Source organism: Narcine bancroftii, chromosome 2 (assembly GCF_036971445.1).
Source record: "Narcine bancroftii isolate sNarBan1 chromosome 2, sNarBan1.hap1, whole genome shotgun sequence".
NCBI classification, from domain to species: domain Eukaryota; kingdom Metazoa; phylum Chordata; class Chondrichthyes; order Torpediniformes; family Narcinidae; genus Narcine; species Narcine bancroftii.
Genome location: NC_091470.1, coordinates 97,235,947 through 97,254,354, shown reverse-complemented (window position 1 = coordinate 97,254,354; position 18,408 = coordinate 97,235,947). Strand labels below are relative to the sequence as shown.

The window sequence follows — 18,408 nt, the reverse complement described above, 5'->3', positions numbered from 1 at the left end:
ACACACACACACAATGAACTGGGAACAAAACAAATCCAGGAAGAACAAGAGGATGCCCCTACCAGCCCTTGACTCTGCAGACACAGCTCTATGCTACTAGGGACTATTTAAAACACTCCCAACCCTTTAACAGTACACACCTTACCAATAATTTTTCCAGCACCATTCCACAGCATGGTCCTTTGAAGATGGCAAAGAGAGCAGGCAGAGCACACCTGGCACTCTTTATCGTGCTGGAGGGTACAGCCCAAGTCATTTACAAGGTTCCAATGTCTCAATAGACTAATCAATTACAGCAGCCAATGGCCCAAGGCCAAGTACAGGAGGGCTGGAGGATCCTGCCCAGTTAATTTACAGGGTATGGGGAATGGCTCAGGGCCAGCAAGGTTAAGTCGATAACAAAGGCCAATGGCTCAAGCACAAAGGCATTTAAATTAGCCAACAGCAAGATGTGCATGAATGGGAGGGGCGGGACCAAACATTGATTGGCAAGTGTTCCGACCAGGTAGAAGCAGTGCTGTCACATGGCAGCCACGGCCCTTTACAATACAGCACTGCAGCCCAAAAAAAGGTCATGAATGGCTGCTTTAGAATGTGTCCTGAGGAAATGGAAGACAAATAATATTGTAGATCCTTTTCATCACACTTTAACTTATTGTATTCAGGACAACTGCACCTAGACTCAGACATGTTTGTTTTTCAAGTTCTATCACAAGAAAAATAATTCAACTCGTAATCTTGCATAGCAGCAAAGTAAGTTTTCATTTATTTTTTTAATATAAAAGACTTCACTTTAATTCAGAGAACAATGAAATCACACCATAGAACATGCATTTCTATCGACATTCTTATCAAATTACAAAATTAAAATATTCCATATTAAAAAGGCATCAAAGTACTCCATGACTGCAAAAATGATTTCCCTCAAAATAATACTAAGGACATCAGATTCTTTACATAAAATGACAAGGGATCCCAAGAATTGTTCAATTGCCCCTATCTTCTGCACCCCCTTTGCTCTCAGAGTTCACGAGCGATACCTTCATTTCCCATTGTCCTCAGATGCAAACGCGTAGAACCTTGAAGTTCCAACTATCCCTTCCTTTCATCTTAGTATGGAACTTTTTTACCCAAAGGATCCTGTACCATCATGGCCACAATGTGCTATTTCTCCCATATGATCAACTTTTGTGGTTCAATTTTCAGGGAACCTCACGAGTTTATTTTGCTCCAACCAGTTTGGTTTATTTAAAATCTGAAAGTACCTTTTACCAAGATGATCCATGGTCAGCACGGATGTTGTGAGCCGAAGCCTATTTCGATGCAGTACAACTCTGATGGTTTCCCAATTGCTCACTGTTCATTGGAAGGTCAGTTTTCAGAAGCTACTCTCCTTTTATCTCCAGATTTTCAATTTTACTGCAAGTAGTTAGGCAAGAGCCACAGAGTGCAAGTTTTATTCATTTACATTGCCTTTCATTGACTAAAAACAAAAAAAAAATCAATGTTTCTATTATGGCTGAATTTATCAAATATCTGTTACAGACATTACTTTGCACTTATAACACTGGCTTCTCAATATATCATCCAATCATTTATTATTGAATTCAGAGCGCACACTGAAGAGATATGCTCCACGTCCATTTTATTGCACTTTATCAACCTCTATTTTGTTGATTCGTTATGAACTTATTTGTGCTTCTGTATTCAAAACACCCTACCAATTATAATTTTGCCCCTCCATCTATAAAATATTTTGCAGTAAAAGACCAATTCAACAGTACAATAATACACAAAAATATTCCTGGTTTATATATCAAAGGGGGGGTTTTGATTTATTCCATTTTCATAGTGTTTATTTAGCAGCATTCCAGACAGCTGACAAGACTGACTCTTTTCTCCACTTGAAAGGACTAACAGAACCCAAGGGGGAAGATTCCAGAGCTATAGATACCACATAATTGCTTTAGATCCTGCAATGTACTTTTTTTTTTAAAATGCAGGCAAGTGCTGCCAAGATAGATTTTACTCTTTCACTCTCTGCACCCAAGGTTGCACATTCTTAGGCAACTCTGTACTCGTTTGATTCAAAGTAAATTGTCATAAGTACCCAAAAGCTGAATTATTGCCTCAATGGGAGAAACGACACACTCAAGCCAATATATTAGTATCATCAAATAATCTTCGCTTGCTCCCACTCAGTAATATTCCTATAACTGCCAGTATTTCAATTGTTATAATATAGTCCAAACTATTCTTGCCATTCTTAACTCAAGTTTAGCAGGCAAGAATGTAAAAAACTATTGCATACCTTGCCATAATTTTGAGGAAAAAAAAAATCACATATCCAGAAGACTAAATACTAGTGTCAACACAGGTTTATGCATCAATTGGGCAGAAGACCTGTAAAACAGTCAGCATCAATCACTATACAGGTACAAACTGTAGGACTCCTATAACTGATGCCTCAAGTTTGGCTTTTTTTAAAATAATGGAGACACTGTACCCATCATAAATGTTTGGTATATCATTGAACACAAATATTCAAATGGTAAAAGTTTTTTTCCAGTTAAACTTATACCAAAAGTACCACAAAAATATACTTAATGCCAAATCTAAAATTAAACTCAAGTAAACTTGTACTTAAATATACGAGGTATTAGTGCAGTCTAAACAACCTTTATTAAAACAAAGACTCCCCTTCAAAAGAATCAACAGGAGCCTGGGAATTTCTGACGGCTAACATCGCAATCCAACAGATCCATCTTTTAATAAATTACTTTGATGAGAGAACTGTTGGGATATGGCAATAAACCAGTTAATGTGCTGCACCACAGGGCATAGAGACACCATGTACTGACCAGTCAAACGCTAGGCAGCAGTTTTGTCAGGAACTCTACAGGAAGCTGCATGCAGTGATGCCTTTAAAGTAGCCCTAGAAACTTGCGCATCCCAAAAGCTGCACATGAGCGATGGGAAGAGGCCTGGCTGGAAAAAAAAAGTCTAATTTTCTCTCAAAAATATGCTTGAGGTTAGAGAAATGTTTCCTCTCTCCCCACCCCACCTTTGCAAAGTTTTTTTTAAAAATGGAGTTTGTTGTAAATGGCAAAACAAACCTCAATTTCTTTTTCCCCCCAATAAGGGGCTCTGAAGACAAAAGTTTGAAAATTATCCACACATTATATTGCTACAATTTTTTTTTTAAATACTAAGAGCTCCAGTCTATTTGTCGGCCACCCAAATGTAAACCCTGGGCAGTTTGCAAACTCTGGCTCGAGCTGGATTTACTTGGGGCACCTTTTGGAAAACATTTTGTAAGCCCAGAATTAATGCTCAACAGTCATCAGCCACAGATTGCACCATCTGTTTTACTCAAGTACCAGTAACAGTGGCACATTATATCCCATCACTGTTCTTTTCCTTTTCTTTTGTTGAACATTGTTTAGCCTGAAGGCTTTGAGCTGGTTTGAAGACTTGCGAGTTACAGGAGGACGGTGCCTCACAACATTCTTGGGCACCCACACCATCCATCAGATCCACGTCCTCGTCCATCCGGCACACACACACCTCTATGCCCGAATCTCCGGTGATCCGTCTCTGCCGCGAAGAGCCATCTTCCTTCATTTCTCCTTGGTCACACAAGTGAGAATCCATCTCCAAGGTTTTAAAATCAGCAGATTCCTCAACTTGAATTCTATCGCCATTTACTCCGTCACTTGAGCAGCTGACCACAGAAGTGTCGGGCACCGGATTCTCATCTTCCTGTTCACAAGCAGATGAGCTGGATTCTACTTCTTGCACTGTCGTCTCGCCCTCTTGGACTGGGGAGGATGTAGGCTCCTGCAGCACAGGCTGGCTCTCGACAAGAGCATTTACATGGCGAGAGGCTTCGGTGTTCTGTTGTTGTAATTCGGTATAGGGTGGAGGGGGTGTTGGTGGGTGGCCTGCCACTTCCTCGTAGTCTGGAAGCTTACAGTTCGTCCAGAACCCTAATGTGGGAATATAAAGAATTAAATGGTGAAATACAACTGTTGTGACACATTTTGTCACTTTGTTTAAGTGTGGGACAATGTTATATTAGTTTCCATCATAATTATACTCAGAGGTTCAAGTATTGGAGAACATGGGATACTTTCTTCTCCTAAAATCAGCATCAACTTCTTTATTCAGGAATAAATCCAGAACATTTCCACGTTTTATATATACACTATTTCATTTAGTCTTGCCAGGAAATCCAAAACATGAAAAGACTTTTCGTTAAAGACCTGATGTATTTGGATATCTCCTACAGAGTTTGCTCTGCTATTTAATAAGACAATTTATAAGTTCAATCTCTCAGGTATGAATATATTCAATGACCCAGCTTCTACAGATTGGGAGGTAAATAGTGCACAAGGCTCTGAAGAAATTCCACCTAATCATTAAGGAGTTTGAAGCTTCCCACCCATTTCTAAATTTCTACACAAAGGCAAACAGCAACTCAGCAGCTATTCTGTCAAACTAATTCAGAACCTTTGTTACGGATTTGTGACATCTATTGTTTTTTTTTGGGTCTGATTCCCTTCATTTCAGGAATATTATTCTAAACACCAATGAGTTCAGGCCTAATTTTTCCTGGCAAGGTTTACCTTAGGAATCAACCCAGTGGAATGACTGAACCCTCTTCAATGTAATTCATCATTCCTTCAGTAAAAGAAATCAAAGGAGAGCATATACTTCAAGTGTGGCTTGACCAATGGCCTTTACAGTTACAGCAGGACATGTCAATATTGATATTCATCCACTCCAACATATCCCATTGTTGTTGATAAAGTCACTGTGTATGATCCAATAATCACTGGGGGAGTCCGAGGTGGCGGGGTGTGAGCAGATTCAAGTTCTTGGGAGTCACTATATCAGAGGATCTTTCCTGGACCCAACACTCTAATGGCATCGTGAAGAAAGCACGTCAGCAACTCTACTTCTTCAGGAGTTTGCAGAGGTTTCGTATGGCATCGGAAACCCTGGCAAATTTCTATAGACGAGTGGCGGAAAGTTGTGCTGACCGGCTGCATCGTGGTCTGATACGAGGAGCTTCAAGCCTGTGCTAAAGGCAGTGGACACAGCCCGGAACATCACAGGTAAAACTCTACGGGGAAGAGTTACAGGGAATGCTGCTGTCAGAGAGTTCTATGGTTCTTAGGATCCACATCTCCCAGCACATGTTCTGTTCTCACTACTACCATGAGGAAAGAGGTGTAGGTATCACAAGACTAATACCACCAGGTTCAAGAAAAGCTGCTCCCCCTCCACCATCAGACTCCTCAACAACCAGCTCAATCGGGGACTCATTTAAGGACTCTTAATTCATTGTTTCATGTCCCCACCATCTTGTAACATTTCCCTTCTCAGTTATACATGACATTTCATTGATTTTTGTTTACACGTGTACATTGTGTACTCTTTCGGAACTACCTCTCCCTTTCCCTCAGGAAAAAGAATCTCAGGGTGGGTATGTGATGTCATGTATTTACTCTGACAATAAATCTGAGATCAGGTACATTACACAAGTATACTCACTCAAATCCAGTGGCTGTGTTGTGTAGGTGCTCGCACCTTGATAGGCCATCAAGCTGATCTCTCTCTGCCGCTGTTCCTGTTGTAGACGTAGCTTCACACGTCGGTGGCGATAAGCACAACAGCAGCTGAGCATGATGATTATTGTCCAGACCAACCAGAACCCTGCCATAATGAAGAAGAGACAGTTGTCAGAACTGCTTCTTCCTTGCGCAGGTTAACATGCACAACTAATTGAGGTTGAACAAAATCTTTTGACTTGTCCAACTGGAATTATCGCAACTGCAACACATACCATTATATACCAATACCATGCAGTTTACACCTATTTCAATTAGGTCTTTGGATTCAAAATACCTGCCTCAAAATTGGGACAAACAAGTCTTGTTTTAATACATCATCTCAAAGATAGCACCTGTAATAATGCAGGGTTCCAATCATTTTAAAATCAGTCAAAATAGACAGTTATGAGCAGCAGTTAGCGCCACGCTGTTGTGGCACCAGCGAACCCGGGTTCGAATCTGGCACTGTCTGTAAGGAGTTTGTATGTTCTCCCCCATGTCTGCGCGGGTTTCCTCCAGGTGCCCCGATTTCCTCCTAGCCTTCAAAATGTACCAGGTTGTACGTCAATCGGGTATAATTGGGCGGCAAGGGCTAGAGGGCCAGGAGAGCCTGTAACCGTGCTGTAAGTCTATATTTATTTTAAAATTTTATTAAAAAGGGTGGCACAGATGGCATAATGCTGAGACAGGGCACTGTCTGTAAGGAATTTTTATATTCTCCCCGTGTACACGTGGGTTTTCCCCACCGTTTCCTCCCACCGTTGTAGGTCAATTGGGTAGCATGGGCTCGTGGGCTGAAGGGGCCGGTTACCTGTCAAGGGCACTTAATAAAGGTTAGAGTAAAATGCCCAGCCTCAATTTCATCCAGCAAACAGCAATGAAAAAAGTTTCATTCTGTGAATATGGCAGCGATTTAACAGGGTGAAAATATTGTTCAACATCACATCTCAGTGCAGGGGCAGCAATAACTCACTCAATGATCTGTGCAACTTGTGGCTAAAGGATTAGATGCCTTCTCTTGTAAAGAGGACTTCAATTCTCGGATCTTCATTAAGAAATACTAAGAAGGCAATACCAAAACAGGATTCTCTGCCCCCCCCCATAAACTTACACCACAGTTCATAATAGTAAGTGCAACATTCCGTCTCCCCACAGCAGTATCCCGTTTCACACCAGTAAGGCTCATTGTTCACTCCGAAGCAGAGTTCTTTGGCCTAAAAACAAGAATAAAGATAGTCCACAAAGGAGTGCAAAAAGAATAGGTAAAAAGATATTGTGGATTGACTGCTGAAGACAAAAGGGAATTCTCTATACTTACTTATCAACTAAAGTGACAGTTTTTAATATATAAACTCCCATAAAAAAAGGTTTAAACATTTTAAAAAATAGATTGAGTAACCAAAGTGCAGATTTTATATTGCCATAAAGATCCCAATGGCCATAAATGTTCTCTGATGAATGCTCCAAATTTTAGGGTGGAAGGAGGTTTTTGAATTTACGAGATCTATACACCATTTCTTGATCAAACTTGTGATGCAATTGATCCTCTGAGATGAAATTATTTCGGCACATCAAATGCATGGCACCAAATTATTGAGCTATACTCTTTCCAAATCCTTTGAAGGTTGTGAAAAAAAATTGCATTACCACATCATCTTGTATGATCTTAAAACCCTTTAGGCCCATCATATATTTTTCAAGTTCTTTTTTCCTCTATTATCTTTCAAGATCTGGGCATTAGTGACAAGGCCTTGCAAACACTGTTTTTCTTTTTAAATTATTTTTTATTGATTTCACTAGAAGAAACCTTTTATACATGATTTCTAACTGATTACATAATTCAATTCATGGTATGTACACAACATATATAAATTGTAATACAGAATATACACCCTCATTATCAGGCAACACATCTTGATCCAAAGCTCGGATTCTGATGTTAAACAGAAAAATAATAAGATAGAATTAAGAATACCATATGGGGACTGTAAATCATCCTATTCTATAATGTGATCATTTTTAAAATTATTTTATTTAAATTTTCCATACATGTATTTCCCATTTAGTTAATAAAGTTCAAGAATTACACATGTATTTATAATTCCCCCTTCCCTAACCATCCCCATTAAAATATTATTTAAAAGTACAGTAATATTAACTAAAAAGGAAGAGAAACTTCTAGGATTGCTCTGTGATGTACAATCAAATACTCAAGACACTAACCAATTTTCTATATAGTCAATTTTTATAGGATCTCTACAGGGCTCAAGGGAAAGGAAGATGACTGTTACATATTTATGTCTAATATTTGCATATACAGGCACCATATTTCCAAAAATATTTATTTCTCCAATTATATGCAACTTTCTCTAAAAGGATACGGTTCTGAATTTCCCCATTCCATCTTTCCATACCCAATGTGATCATTCTTAATTGTCTACTATAGCCTCGTTTTCTCTTGAAATAGATATATTAAAAAAAACCCTCCACCCATTAATCCTACACCTCCTATTAAACAAGGATAACCTGCAGCTATTAAGTAGAATCAAATCACGCCTCTCAGACATCAGACAGGGAATCAGAGAATGCACACAACTAAATTTTCAAGTTGAGATAGAAATCTGTGAATGGGCCCACATCTTATTGAATTCAACCTTGACATCTTTAATGCTATATCTAATTTTCTCCAAATGCAAGTAAGACATAATATCATGCAACCATTGCATACGAGTAGGTGAAGAACTATCTTTCCATTTCATCAGAATTGCTCGTCTGGCAAGTGACCTCGTCTGGCAAGTGAGGTAAAAGCTAGGATTTTTTTTTTGGGTTGAACTCAAGGGTGTTATCTCTTCTTGAAAGAAGATGCTTTTTTTTAATTAAACTCCTGCAATCCTTCCAGTGAAGCTACTCCACACTGCAGTTGGGCAAGTAGATGGATACAATTTATTGTCATGTAGTAAAACGGAACTGTAATATTACACAAAATTGCTTGAAGCTCCAGGATTTCAACCCAACAACATTTCAAGTCAGGTCAAGAATTTCTTCAGCCAGAGAGCGGTGAACCTCTGGAGTGTGCTGCCACAGGCAGCTGTGGAGGCCAGCCTGCTGGGTGTATTTAAGACAGAGATTGAGAGGCATCTGAATAGTCAGGGTATCAAAGGTTATGGGGAGAAGGCAGGGGGGTGGGGCTGAGTGAGAGAATGAATCAGCTCATGATGGAATGGCGGGACAGACTCACCAGGCAGTATGGCCTACTTCTGCTCCAATATCTTTTGGTCTTATGGTGTAAAACTGAGAAGGGGAATGTTACAAGATGGTGGGGACATGAAATAAGCTGCCAGAGGAAGAGGCAGAAGCAAAGGTCGACTGTAACACTCAAAAGGCACTTTGCCAAGTGCATGGATAGGAAAGGTTTAGAGAGATAGGGGCTAAATTTAGGTGAATGGGACTAGTTTGATTGACAAGTCAGGCCAAAGAGCTGACTCTAATTAATAGGAGAGCCCAAGAGTAGTGGCCTTCCCTACCATCTGCCATCCTTACCCTACTTGACTGCAATGTTCCTTTTAAAACAGAGAACGCTACAGTGAGGGCCCATTGGCCCTAAATGTTGTTCAGACCTATATATTCCTACCAAAAAAAACTAACCCCTTCCCCTCGTTTTTTCTTTCATCAATGTGCCTGTCTTTTAATAGAACACTGAAGTAAAACACACAAAAGTTTGCAGACACCACAGTGGAAAGCACAATGCTGGAGAAACAAGCCTTAGAAATGTTCATTCCACTTTCCACAGATGTTTATGAATATTTTTATTTATTCATGATATATGCTTTCTATTGAATAAATAAAAATATTCATAAACATCTATTATTTTATCTCACCATTCCTGACAGGCCCAAAACTTCAGTTACCCTTTACTTCCCTTTGCTGCATGACCTGATGAGATTCTCCAGCACATTGTTCTTTTAGTCAAAGACAAAAGTCTGAACATGTTGTGATTGAAGTAAATCATGACGCTGGAGAAATTCTGCAAGTCAAACCATGTACTTTATAGAGCAAAGATAAAGATACATAATCAATGTTTCAGGCTTGAGCCCCTCATTGAAGTACCATCAAATCTATTCCCCACACCCTTTAAGATGGAAAATTTCATGTCATTATTGAAACTTTCTTAATTTGAGGTCTATCTCTTTCGTAGAGGTTTGCAAAATAAAGAGGGGATATAGACAGAGTAAATGTGAGTACGCTCTTAGATTAGGAGAGGTAAAGTTTCCAATGTATTTAGAACAGAGCCGCCACTTTGTCCAGGGCCCCTCTCAGAAATGAGGCCCCAGCGAGGAACAAACCCAGGTTTACCAGGTTAGTGCTCCAACCACTGAGAGGTGAGGCCCCCAGCGAGGAACAAACCCAGTTTACCAGGTTAGTGCTCCAACCACTGAGAGGACATGGTTGGGGGGGGGGGGGGGAGAAAGAGAGAGGGGGGAGAAGGAGGGGGAAGGGGGGGGAAGGGGGGGGAAGGGGGGGGAAGGGGGGGAAGGGGGGGAATGGGGGGGGAAGGGGGGGAAGGGGGGGGAAGGGGGAAGGGGAAGGGGGGGAAGGGGGGGGAAGGGGGGGGAAGGGGGGGGAAGGGGGGGGAAGGGGGGGGAAGGGGGGGGAAGGGGGGGAAGGGGGGGGAAGGGGGGGGAAGGGGGGGGAAGGGGGGGGAAGGGGGGGGAAGGGGGGGGAAGGGGGGGGAAGGGGGGGGAAGGGGGGGGAAGGGGGGGGAAGGGGAAAGCATCTTCACTCAAGAGAGTGGTAGTCATCTAACGTGATAAATGCGGGCTCACTCTTAAGTTGTAAGAATAAATCGGATAGATACATGGATGGGAGAGGTCTGGAGGTGCAGGTCAGTGGGAGGAGAGGAATGATGTTTGGGCACAGGCTGGAAGGGCCGAATGGCCTGTTTTCGGTGCTAGAGTGTTGGAGGAGAACGACTATCTCGACTTCACCGTGCAATACATGGTATGAACGGCAAATGAAGGTGACTTCTGGTTCTATTTGTCCCCTGTGCTCACTACTGGAGTGAAAGCTCCTGCTCACTGAAGAGAGGGCACCATTTCAATAACTTTCCCCCACGTCTCGTCGGTGCAAGGAGTTTCTCTCCACCACCCCCGGGCTGCAGCATTTAAACGGGGCCCGGTGCCGGGAAGGAGGCGAGGCTGCGGGCCCTTCCCCGGACACCGTCTACCCCCCCTCCCCACCCCCACACCCACCCGTCCCGGGGCCTACCCGGGCACGCGAAGCCTGCCGCCGGCCCGAGGCCCCTCCGTACCTCGGCGTGAAGCTCCATCCGCGACGGCCCGACGGGGAAGGCCGGGGAGATGAAGAGGAGGAAGGCGACGATCATCTTCTTCATACCTCGGGCGCGCTGCCCACGCTCATCGAGCCCCGGTCTGCCCCCTCCTCGAGTCTCCTCCGCCGCCCCGGCTGCCATCGACAGCCCAGCTCCCGCCCACCGCCACCTCGGATACGCCGGCTGGCTGCTGGTCCGGCCGAGCCATTGGACAGGGTCCGCGTCAATCACGGCCACGGCCGCGCCGCCTCGGCAACGGCTCGGCTAATGGGAGGTGGCTGGGTTGCGGCTGGACCTCCCCATTGGTTGGAACGCGCGTCTGGACGTCCCAGGAAAACTTTCCAGAAGACTTCGATAAAGTTCCAACAACTTGATCGCTCACTTCCCTTCCTGAGTCATTGCGGCTGAAACTTGTGCAAGGAGTTAAACGAGAAAGTCTGCAGCCGCAGAAGAAACTTAGCAGCGTCTATGCACTTATTAGAATTTGCACAGAAATAACTTGATTGGGGGAAAAAAAATCTTTAAAAGGTTTGCTGTTCACAAGCCTTAGAAATGTTCATTCCACTTCCCACAGATGTTTATGAATTTTTAAAATTTACTGGTAGTATATGTTTTCTATTGAATAAATAAATTGGCTCTAAAGGTGTCATAAAGGTGGTGCTGGCATATAATTGGGATGAAAAATTGGTACAACATAGAAGTTCTCCAGTATTACATCATCTACTCAATATTTGGAAGAAGGTTCATGCAGAAAGAAATAAAACAAATTATCAATTACCAAAACTAATATTGACGCAAAATAAGTTACTCCCTTTTACAATAGATAACCTTTCCTTTAGAGAATGGGAGAAAAAAGGGATCAAAAGAATAGAAAATTGTTTTTCAGGAAATAGATTCTTATCCTTTGAACAAATGAAAGATAAATACAATATAACTCAAGATACAGTGCTAGCATATTACCAATTGAGATCCTACTTGAAGGACAAATTAGGAAGCAGTCTGAGTTTACCAGAGGGAAGTAACTTTGAATATGTGATTACAGATACAATGATAATCAAAAGATTTATAACAAATATGTATATTAAACTGCAAGAAAAGGAGAATGAGGAAACAAATGGTAAAACTAAACAAAAATGGGAACAAGATTTAAATATAAAGATAAAAAAGGAAACATGGGAGAAGTTATGTTCTGGAACGATGAGAAATACAATAAATACGAGGTTACGTATGATACAATATAACTGGATACACAGGCTATACATTACACCTCAAAAGTTAAATAAATGGGACCCAACAGTATCTGATAGATGTTTTCGATGTAAAAAAGAAATGGGAACAACAATTCATGCAATCTGGACATGTGAGAAAGTAGAAAAATTTTGGGAAGATCTAAACTAGATATTAAATAAAATTACAGAAAACAATATACCAAAGAATCCAGAGATCTTCCTCCTAAGTAACATAAAAAACAAAGAATTTGGAATTGATTTGGATGATGCACAAAAAAGATTTGTTAAGATAGCTCTAGCAGTAGCAAAAAAATGTATTATGTCAACCTGGAAATCGGAAGATAATTTGAAAATACAACAATGGTATATAGAAATGAATAAATGTATTCCATTAGAAAAAATAACATATAGTTTAAGAAATAATATTGAAATATTTGAACAAATATGGGAGCCTTACATGAAACACAATAGCGAAAACCTACCGGGGACATTCACTACCTAAATTAACGAAAGGAGAAGGAAATGAAAAGAATTGACTCAGTGGAATTTCTTGTTTATTTTTATTGAATGACAACATTGTTTGACTGGTTTAATGTATCCTAGATTTTGTACTTTAAATGGACGGGAGGGGGGAGGTAGGGAGGGTGGGATGGGAGGAGGGAGGGGGGGGAGAAAATGGCACTGTATATATTTGAAAAGGAAAAAGTATGTATCATGGTTAATGGGATTTATGGTGTGAAAAATAAAAAAATTTTTTAAAAAAACAGTCTTTTTGGGGGAGGATACTCTGCAAATCCTTCCAGCACCGTGTCCATTTCACGCCACTTCATGAAACGAAGAATACCGCTTTGTTTGAACACATTAGATAGCACGCGGGTGACGCACATCCGGAGAACTCACATGAGCTACATTTTCGCGAGAACTTTCCACTTGCCCGGAGTTTTTATTTGATATGTGCGCCAAAAAAAGGGCTTAACTGTTATTTAATTATGTGTAGATTGCTGCTTAGACCAGCCTTTAGCTGTCGAGGACCAGCGAGAGGGAAAAAAAAATCTCCAGACTGTGGTGATACACCACTAGCCGACTGCAGGGGGCGACCTGTGTACCTGCAGGAAGAGCACTGGAGCCAAAAGGCAACACCTGGCCGGCTGTCAATCAGCCGACCTGAATGGACCAAGCCCCACCCGGTCGGCTGTCAATCACCCTCTGGGATAGAAGCTACATCCGGCCCCTTGAGGTCACAGCTCCTCTCACAGCCAGCTCTGTGGAAGTTTGTGTGGAATAAAGCCTGTTGAACAGAAAAAAAAAGGTGGTACTGGGGATGACCTCCCACTGCTGCACAAATGCTCTTCATGACGCGCGATTCTGACAGCCAAGTCCAACTCCTGGCCTTCACGTGTGGCTCGTTCTTAAGCCCAGAGAAGCTGTTCTGACTAGGGGTTTACAAATTGGATTGTAACATGAGTTTAACCTGCCAATTGGGTTTGTTAAATATATCAAAACATCATCTGCAAATAAATTAATCTTATACTCTTCATCCCTCTTATCTGTTCATTCTGCCTTATTATTTGAGCTAATGGTGTAAAGGCCAATTAGTGGGTAGATTTTTTTTTAAAACTGCTCGGGTAGTCAAGCCACCTTGGAGGTGGATTGCCAATCCGTGTACACGTACTGTGTAGCTGTTGGCGGTTAATTTGTGAGTGATCATGGCTGCCCGGGAAGAAAATACCCAGAGCGGTTCCAGCAGCATGGGGGATTACAGGTAAGAAGAATGGCCATTACTTCTGCCCCAGATCAGTTCCCACAAGGCCCACTCTGCTTCCCTCCGGCATGGCAGCATTTCTCCGCCCCCCCCCCCCCCCACCACCAGCCCAATAGTGTTCCCCACCCCCCCTAGCTCCGACTCCACGATCCTCCCCCAGCCCTGACAGCATTCCAACTCCGTGCTCGCCCCGGCCCAATTCCACGTCCACTTACCTTTTGGAGCCCAATGCAGGGAACTGGTAATTCCCTGTGAGGCCTCCGACGAGTGTGTGACACTGAAGGGGCAGGAGCGCCCTTAAATGTAGGGTCCAGTGTGTAAGGGGCTGCAGGGGCTCACTACACAGGTAGGATACATGGGTCCAGAGCAACCCCATTATAAATGCCGACTGACAGGAGAAGGGGCAAAGACTGGCGCCTTGAAACCATTTGCTCTGGGCAGATGGAGCTCGTTAACCACAGATGGGAACTCATCTAGAAGATTTCAAACATCCACTGCCTTGTAGTTATACCTTGTCACGGAAAAGTCTTTTGAAGTAAACCCCGAGGAAAAACCCGGAGTCAAAGTCCTTGAGGTGGCTCACTGCTGAACCCAGCACTGGCATGGCAACTCCTGTGGTGCTGCTGGCACCAAACTCTTTTGACTTTTGTCATTCCTTTGGACCTGTCATTAGCATGAAGATGTTGGGGGGGGGGGGGTCCTCAATGCATGGGCAACAGATGGATCTCCATATCAACTCTGCCCTGGCTTGTCCCCTGGAAAGGCCACTCCAGCTACTATCAGTACCCATGGTCGACCCACGACCAAAGGAGGCCCAAAAAAATTTAATATATTAAAATATTCATAAACATCTATTATTTTGTCTAATCATTCCTGACAGGCCCAAAACTTCAGTTACCCTTTACCTCCTATGGATGCTGAATGACCTGCTGAGATTCTCCAGCACATTGTTCATTTAATAAAACATGAAAGCCTAAAAATGCTGTGAATGAAGTAAAAACACAACGCTGGAGAAACTCAGCAGGTGTCCTTTAAATAGCAAAGATAAATATGCAACATTTTGGGGTTGAGCCCTTCATCAAGGTATGAGCAAAATGTAGGAGGGTGCACAAACAAAAGAGAGGGGTAGGGGAGGTGCACAGACCCTCAGGCAGGAGGTAATAGGGGAATAAGGGAGAGAGGGCACACCAGAAAACAGTGGAGGTTGGAGGGGGTAGGCTCTGTGAATGGAGAGGGAAGGGGGTGGAGAGCTGAAGGAAAGAAGACAGAAGGATGGGGAAGTGAGGGAGATCAGGGAGTGGGCGAGCAGACGCTAGAGAAGTCGATGTTAATGCCATGTGGTTGGAAAGGGCTCAGATGGAAAATAAAGTGGTGCTCCTCCAATTTACAGGTGGTCTGTGTTTAACAGTACATGAGGCCATGGACAGACATGTCAGCCCAGGAGTGGGGCGCAGAATCGAAGTGGTTGGCCTCTGGGAGATCCCTGTCATTGATGCGGACAGAGCAAACGTGCTCAGCTCAGCGATTTCTCAGTCTGCGTCCAGTCTCTCCGATGACTCGACAGGCTTCAGTGAGAAGAGGTAAGAGCCGAGGAATAGTTGGAGTTGAAGTCAAAAAGGGCCACCCTATTTGAGGAACATAAGGATTCAGCAGGTAGGTGCAGGTAAGGGCAGGTTTGTTAGATATCATATATTTTGTTCATCTAGTGGGAATGGCACCGAAGGCAGGGGAACACTCCTCTTGCAGAATGTAGGTCATCAGGGAAGCCAGCAGTGTTCTTGACGATTTCATCTGCAAGAAGTACATCCAGCTGCAGCTCCAAGTTAAGGAATTAGAGCTGGAGTTGGATGAATTCCTGATCATTTGGGAGGGGATGGTAAACAGGTGTTACAGGGACACTATCACACTTAGGAGGCAGGAGGAGGGTAGATAGGTGATAGGAGAGGGAAAGGGAACTGGCAGGCAGTGCAGGGAACCCCTGTGGCCGTCCCCCTCAATAACAAGTAGACCATTTTGGATACTGTTGGTGGGGGGAATCGACCTACCGGGGAAAGCCACAGAGATCAGATCTCTGGCATGGAGTCTGATCCTGTGGCTAAGAAGGGAAGGGAGGAGAAGAGGCAAGCTATAGTGATGGGGTTTCCATAGTTAGGGGGACAGATAGGAGATTCTGTGGAAGAGATCGAGTATTCCGGATGGTGTGTTGCCTCCCTGGTGCCAGAGTCCGGGATATCTCAGATCGTGTTCACAGCATTCCCAGGAGGGAGGATGAGCAGCCAGATATCGTGGTCCATGTAGGCCCCAATGACATGTGAAGGAATGGTGAGGAGGTCCTGCAAGGAGAGTTCAGGGAGTTAGGTGCTAGGTTGAAGGACAGGAGCTCCAGGGTAGTGGTCTCAGGATTGCTACTCGTGCCACATGCTGGTGAGGTTAGAAATAGGAGGACAATGCAGCTTAAATGTGGCTAAAGACGTTAAGTAGGAAGGAGGGGTTCAGGTTTCTTGGGCTCATTGGGCTCCCTTCCAGGGAAGGTGGGACCTGTTCCAACAGGATGGTTTGCATTTGAAATAAAAGGGGACGAATATCTTTGTGGGAAGGCTGTTCTGGTGGGTTTACATTAGATATCCAGGGGGAGGGGAACCAGAGTGCCAGAGCAAACAGAGGAATGGAGGAGCGTAAAGATGGTGTTAAAATTGCATGCACCCTTAGAAGTCAACAGGTGGAAATGTTCTCAGGTGCATCTATTTCAATGCAAGGAGTGTTGTAAGAGAGGCAGACGAGCTTAGAGCATGGATTGGCACATGGAATTATGACATTGTGGCCATTAGTGAAACTTGACTGCAGGAGGGGCAGGACTGGCAGCTCAATGTTCTGGGCTTCCATTGCTATAGATGTGATAGAACGGTGGGGGAGAGATGATAGATAAAAGGGGGAGGAGTAGCATTGCTCATCATGGAAAATATCATTGCTGTGGTCAGGCAACACAGACCAGAGGGCTCATCTACTGAGGCTATATGGGTGGAGCTCAGGAGTGGAAAAGCTATGAGTACACTCATGGGGTTGAATTATAGATGAGAATTGGAGGAACAAATCTGTAGAGATAGCGGACAGACAGCTGCAGGAGACATAAGGTTGTGATAAAAAGTAATTTTAGTTTTCCACATATTGGTTGAGACTCCCATACTGTAAAAGAGCTGGGTGGCTTGGAGTTTGTCAAATGTGTTCAGGAAAATTTTCTAAATCAACATGTAGAGGTATCAACGAGAGATAGTGCAATACTCTATCTTCTATTAGGGAACGAGACAGGACAGGTGACAGAAGTATGTGTTGGGGGACGTTTTGGATCCAGTGATCATAATGCCATTTATTTCAAGTTAATTATGAAGAATGATAGGTCTGGGCCTCAGGTTGAGATTCTAAATTTGAGAATGTTTGGATTGGGATGTTGTTTTTGGGCAAGATGTGCGAGTAAGTGGAGGACCTTCAAAGGTGAAATTTTGAGAGTTTATATGTTCCTGTCGGGATCAAAGGTAAGGTTAGAAGATATAGGGAGCCTTGGTTTTCAAGGGATATTGAGGATCTGGTTCAGAAGAAGAGAGAGGGATACAACAAGTATAGGCAACATGGAGCAAATGAGGTACTTAAGGAGTATAAAAAATGCAAGAAAACCTCAAGAAAGAAATCATGGTCTAAAAGAAGACATGAGGTTGATTTGTCAGACAATGTGAAGGAAAATACTAAGAGTTTCTACAGGTATATTAAGAGCAAAAAAATAGTAATGGTCAAAATTGGCCCCCTTGAGTATCAGAGTGGTCAACTTTGTATGGAACCAAAAAGATGGGAGAGGTCTTAAATATTTTTTTTTCATCAGTATTCATTCAAGAAAAGGGTCGTGGGAAGTAAGGCAGTGAGGTCATGGAACCTATACAGATTAAAGAGGAGGAAGTTCTTGCGGTCTTAAAACAAATAAGGATGGATAAATCTTGAGGGCCTGACAAGATATTCCCTCAGACCTTGAGGGAAATTGCAGGGGCTCTGGCAGAAATATTTAAAATGTCCTTGGCCACAGGTGTGGTGTCAGAGGATTGGAGAGTAGCTCACGTTGAAGTCCAAAAGTAACCCTGGAAATTATAGGCCGGTGAGCCTGACATTAGTAGTAGGCAAAATATTAGAAGGTGTTCTAAGAGAGCGGATATTCAATTATTTGGACTAATTATGAATAGTCAACATGACTTTGTGCGTGGTAGGTCACGTTTAACTAATCTTAGAATTTTTCGAGGAGATTACCAGGAAAGTAAAAAAAGGAAAGGATGTTTACATGGACTTTAGTAAGGCCTTTGACAAGGTCTCGTATGAAAGGTTAGTCAGGAAGGTTCAGACGCTCAGTATTCATGGTGAAGTAGTGAACTGGATTTGACAATGGCTGGATGGGAGAAGCCAGAGAGTAGAGGTGGATGATTGCTTCTCAGG

The 18,408-nt window shown here is 43.0% G+C and overlaps 1 protein-coding gene across 1 annotated transcript; it reads right to left on the bottom strand.

The window, feature by feature from the left end:
• Window positions 1-743: 743 nt before the first annotated feature.
• LOC138753951 (WW domain-binding protein 1-like) lies at window positions 744-11,105 on the bottom strand. The gene is made up of 4 exons (XM_069917579.1): window positions 10,927-11,105; window positions 6,730-6,832; window positions 5,560-5,721; window positions 744-3,989 (listed from the first exon to the last, which is right to left on the bottom strand). Exons 1-4 carry the CDS (start codon window positions 11,086-11,088, stop codon window positions 3,397-3,399), a joined length of 1,020 nt encoding a protein of 339 aa, XP_069773680.1. The 5' UTR covers window positions 11,089-11,105; the 3' UTR covers window positions 744-3,396.
• Window positions 11,106-18,408: the final 7,303 nt, after the last annotated feature.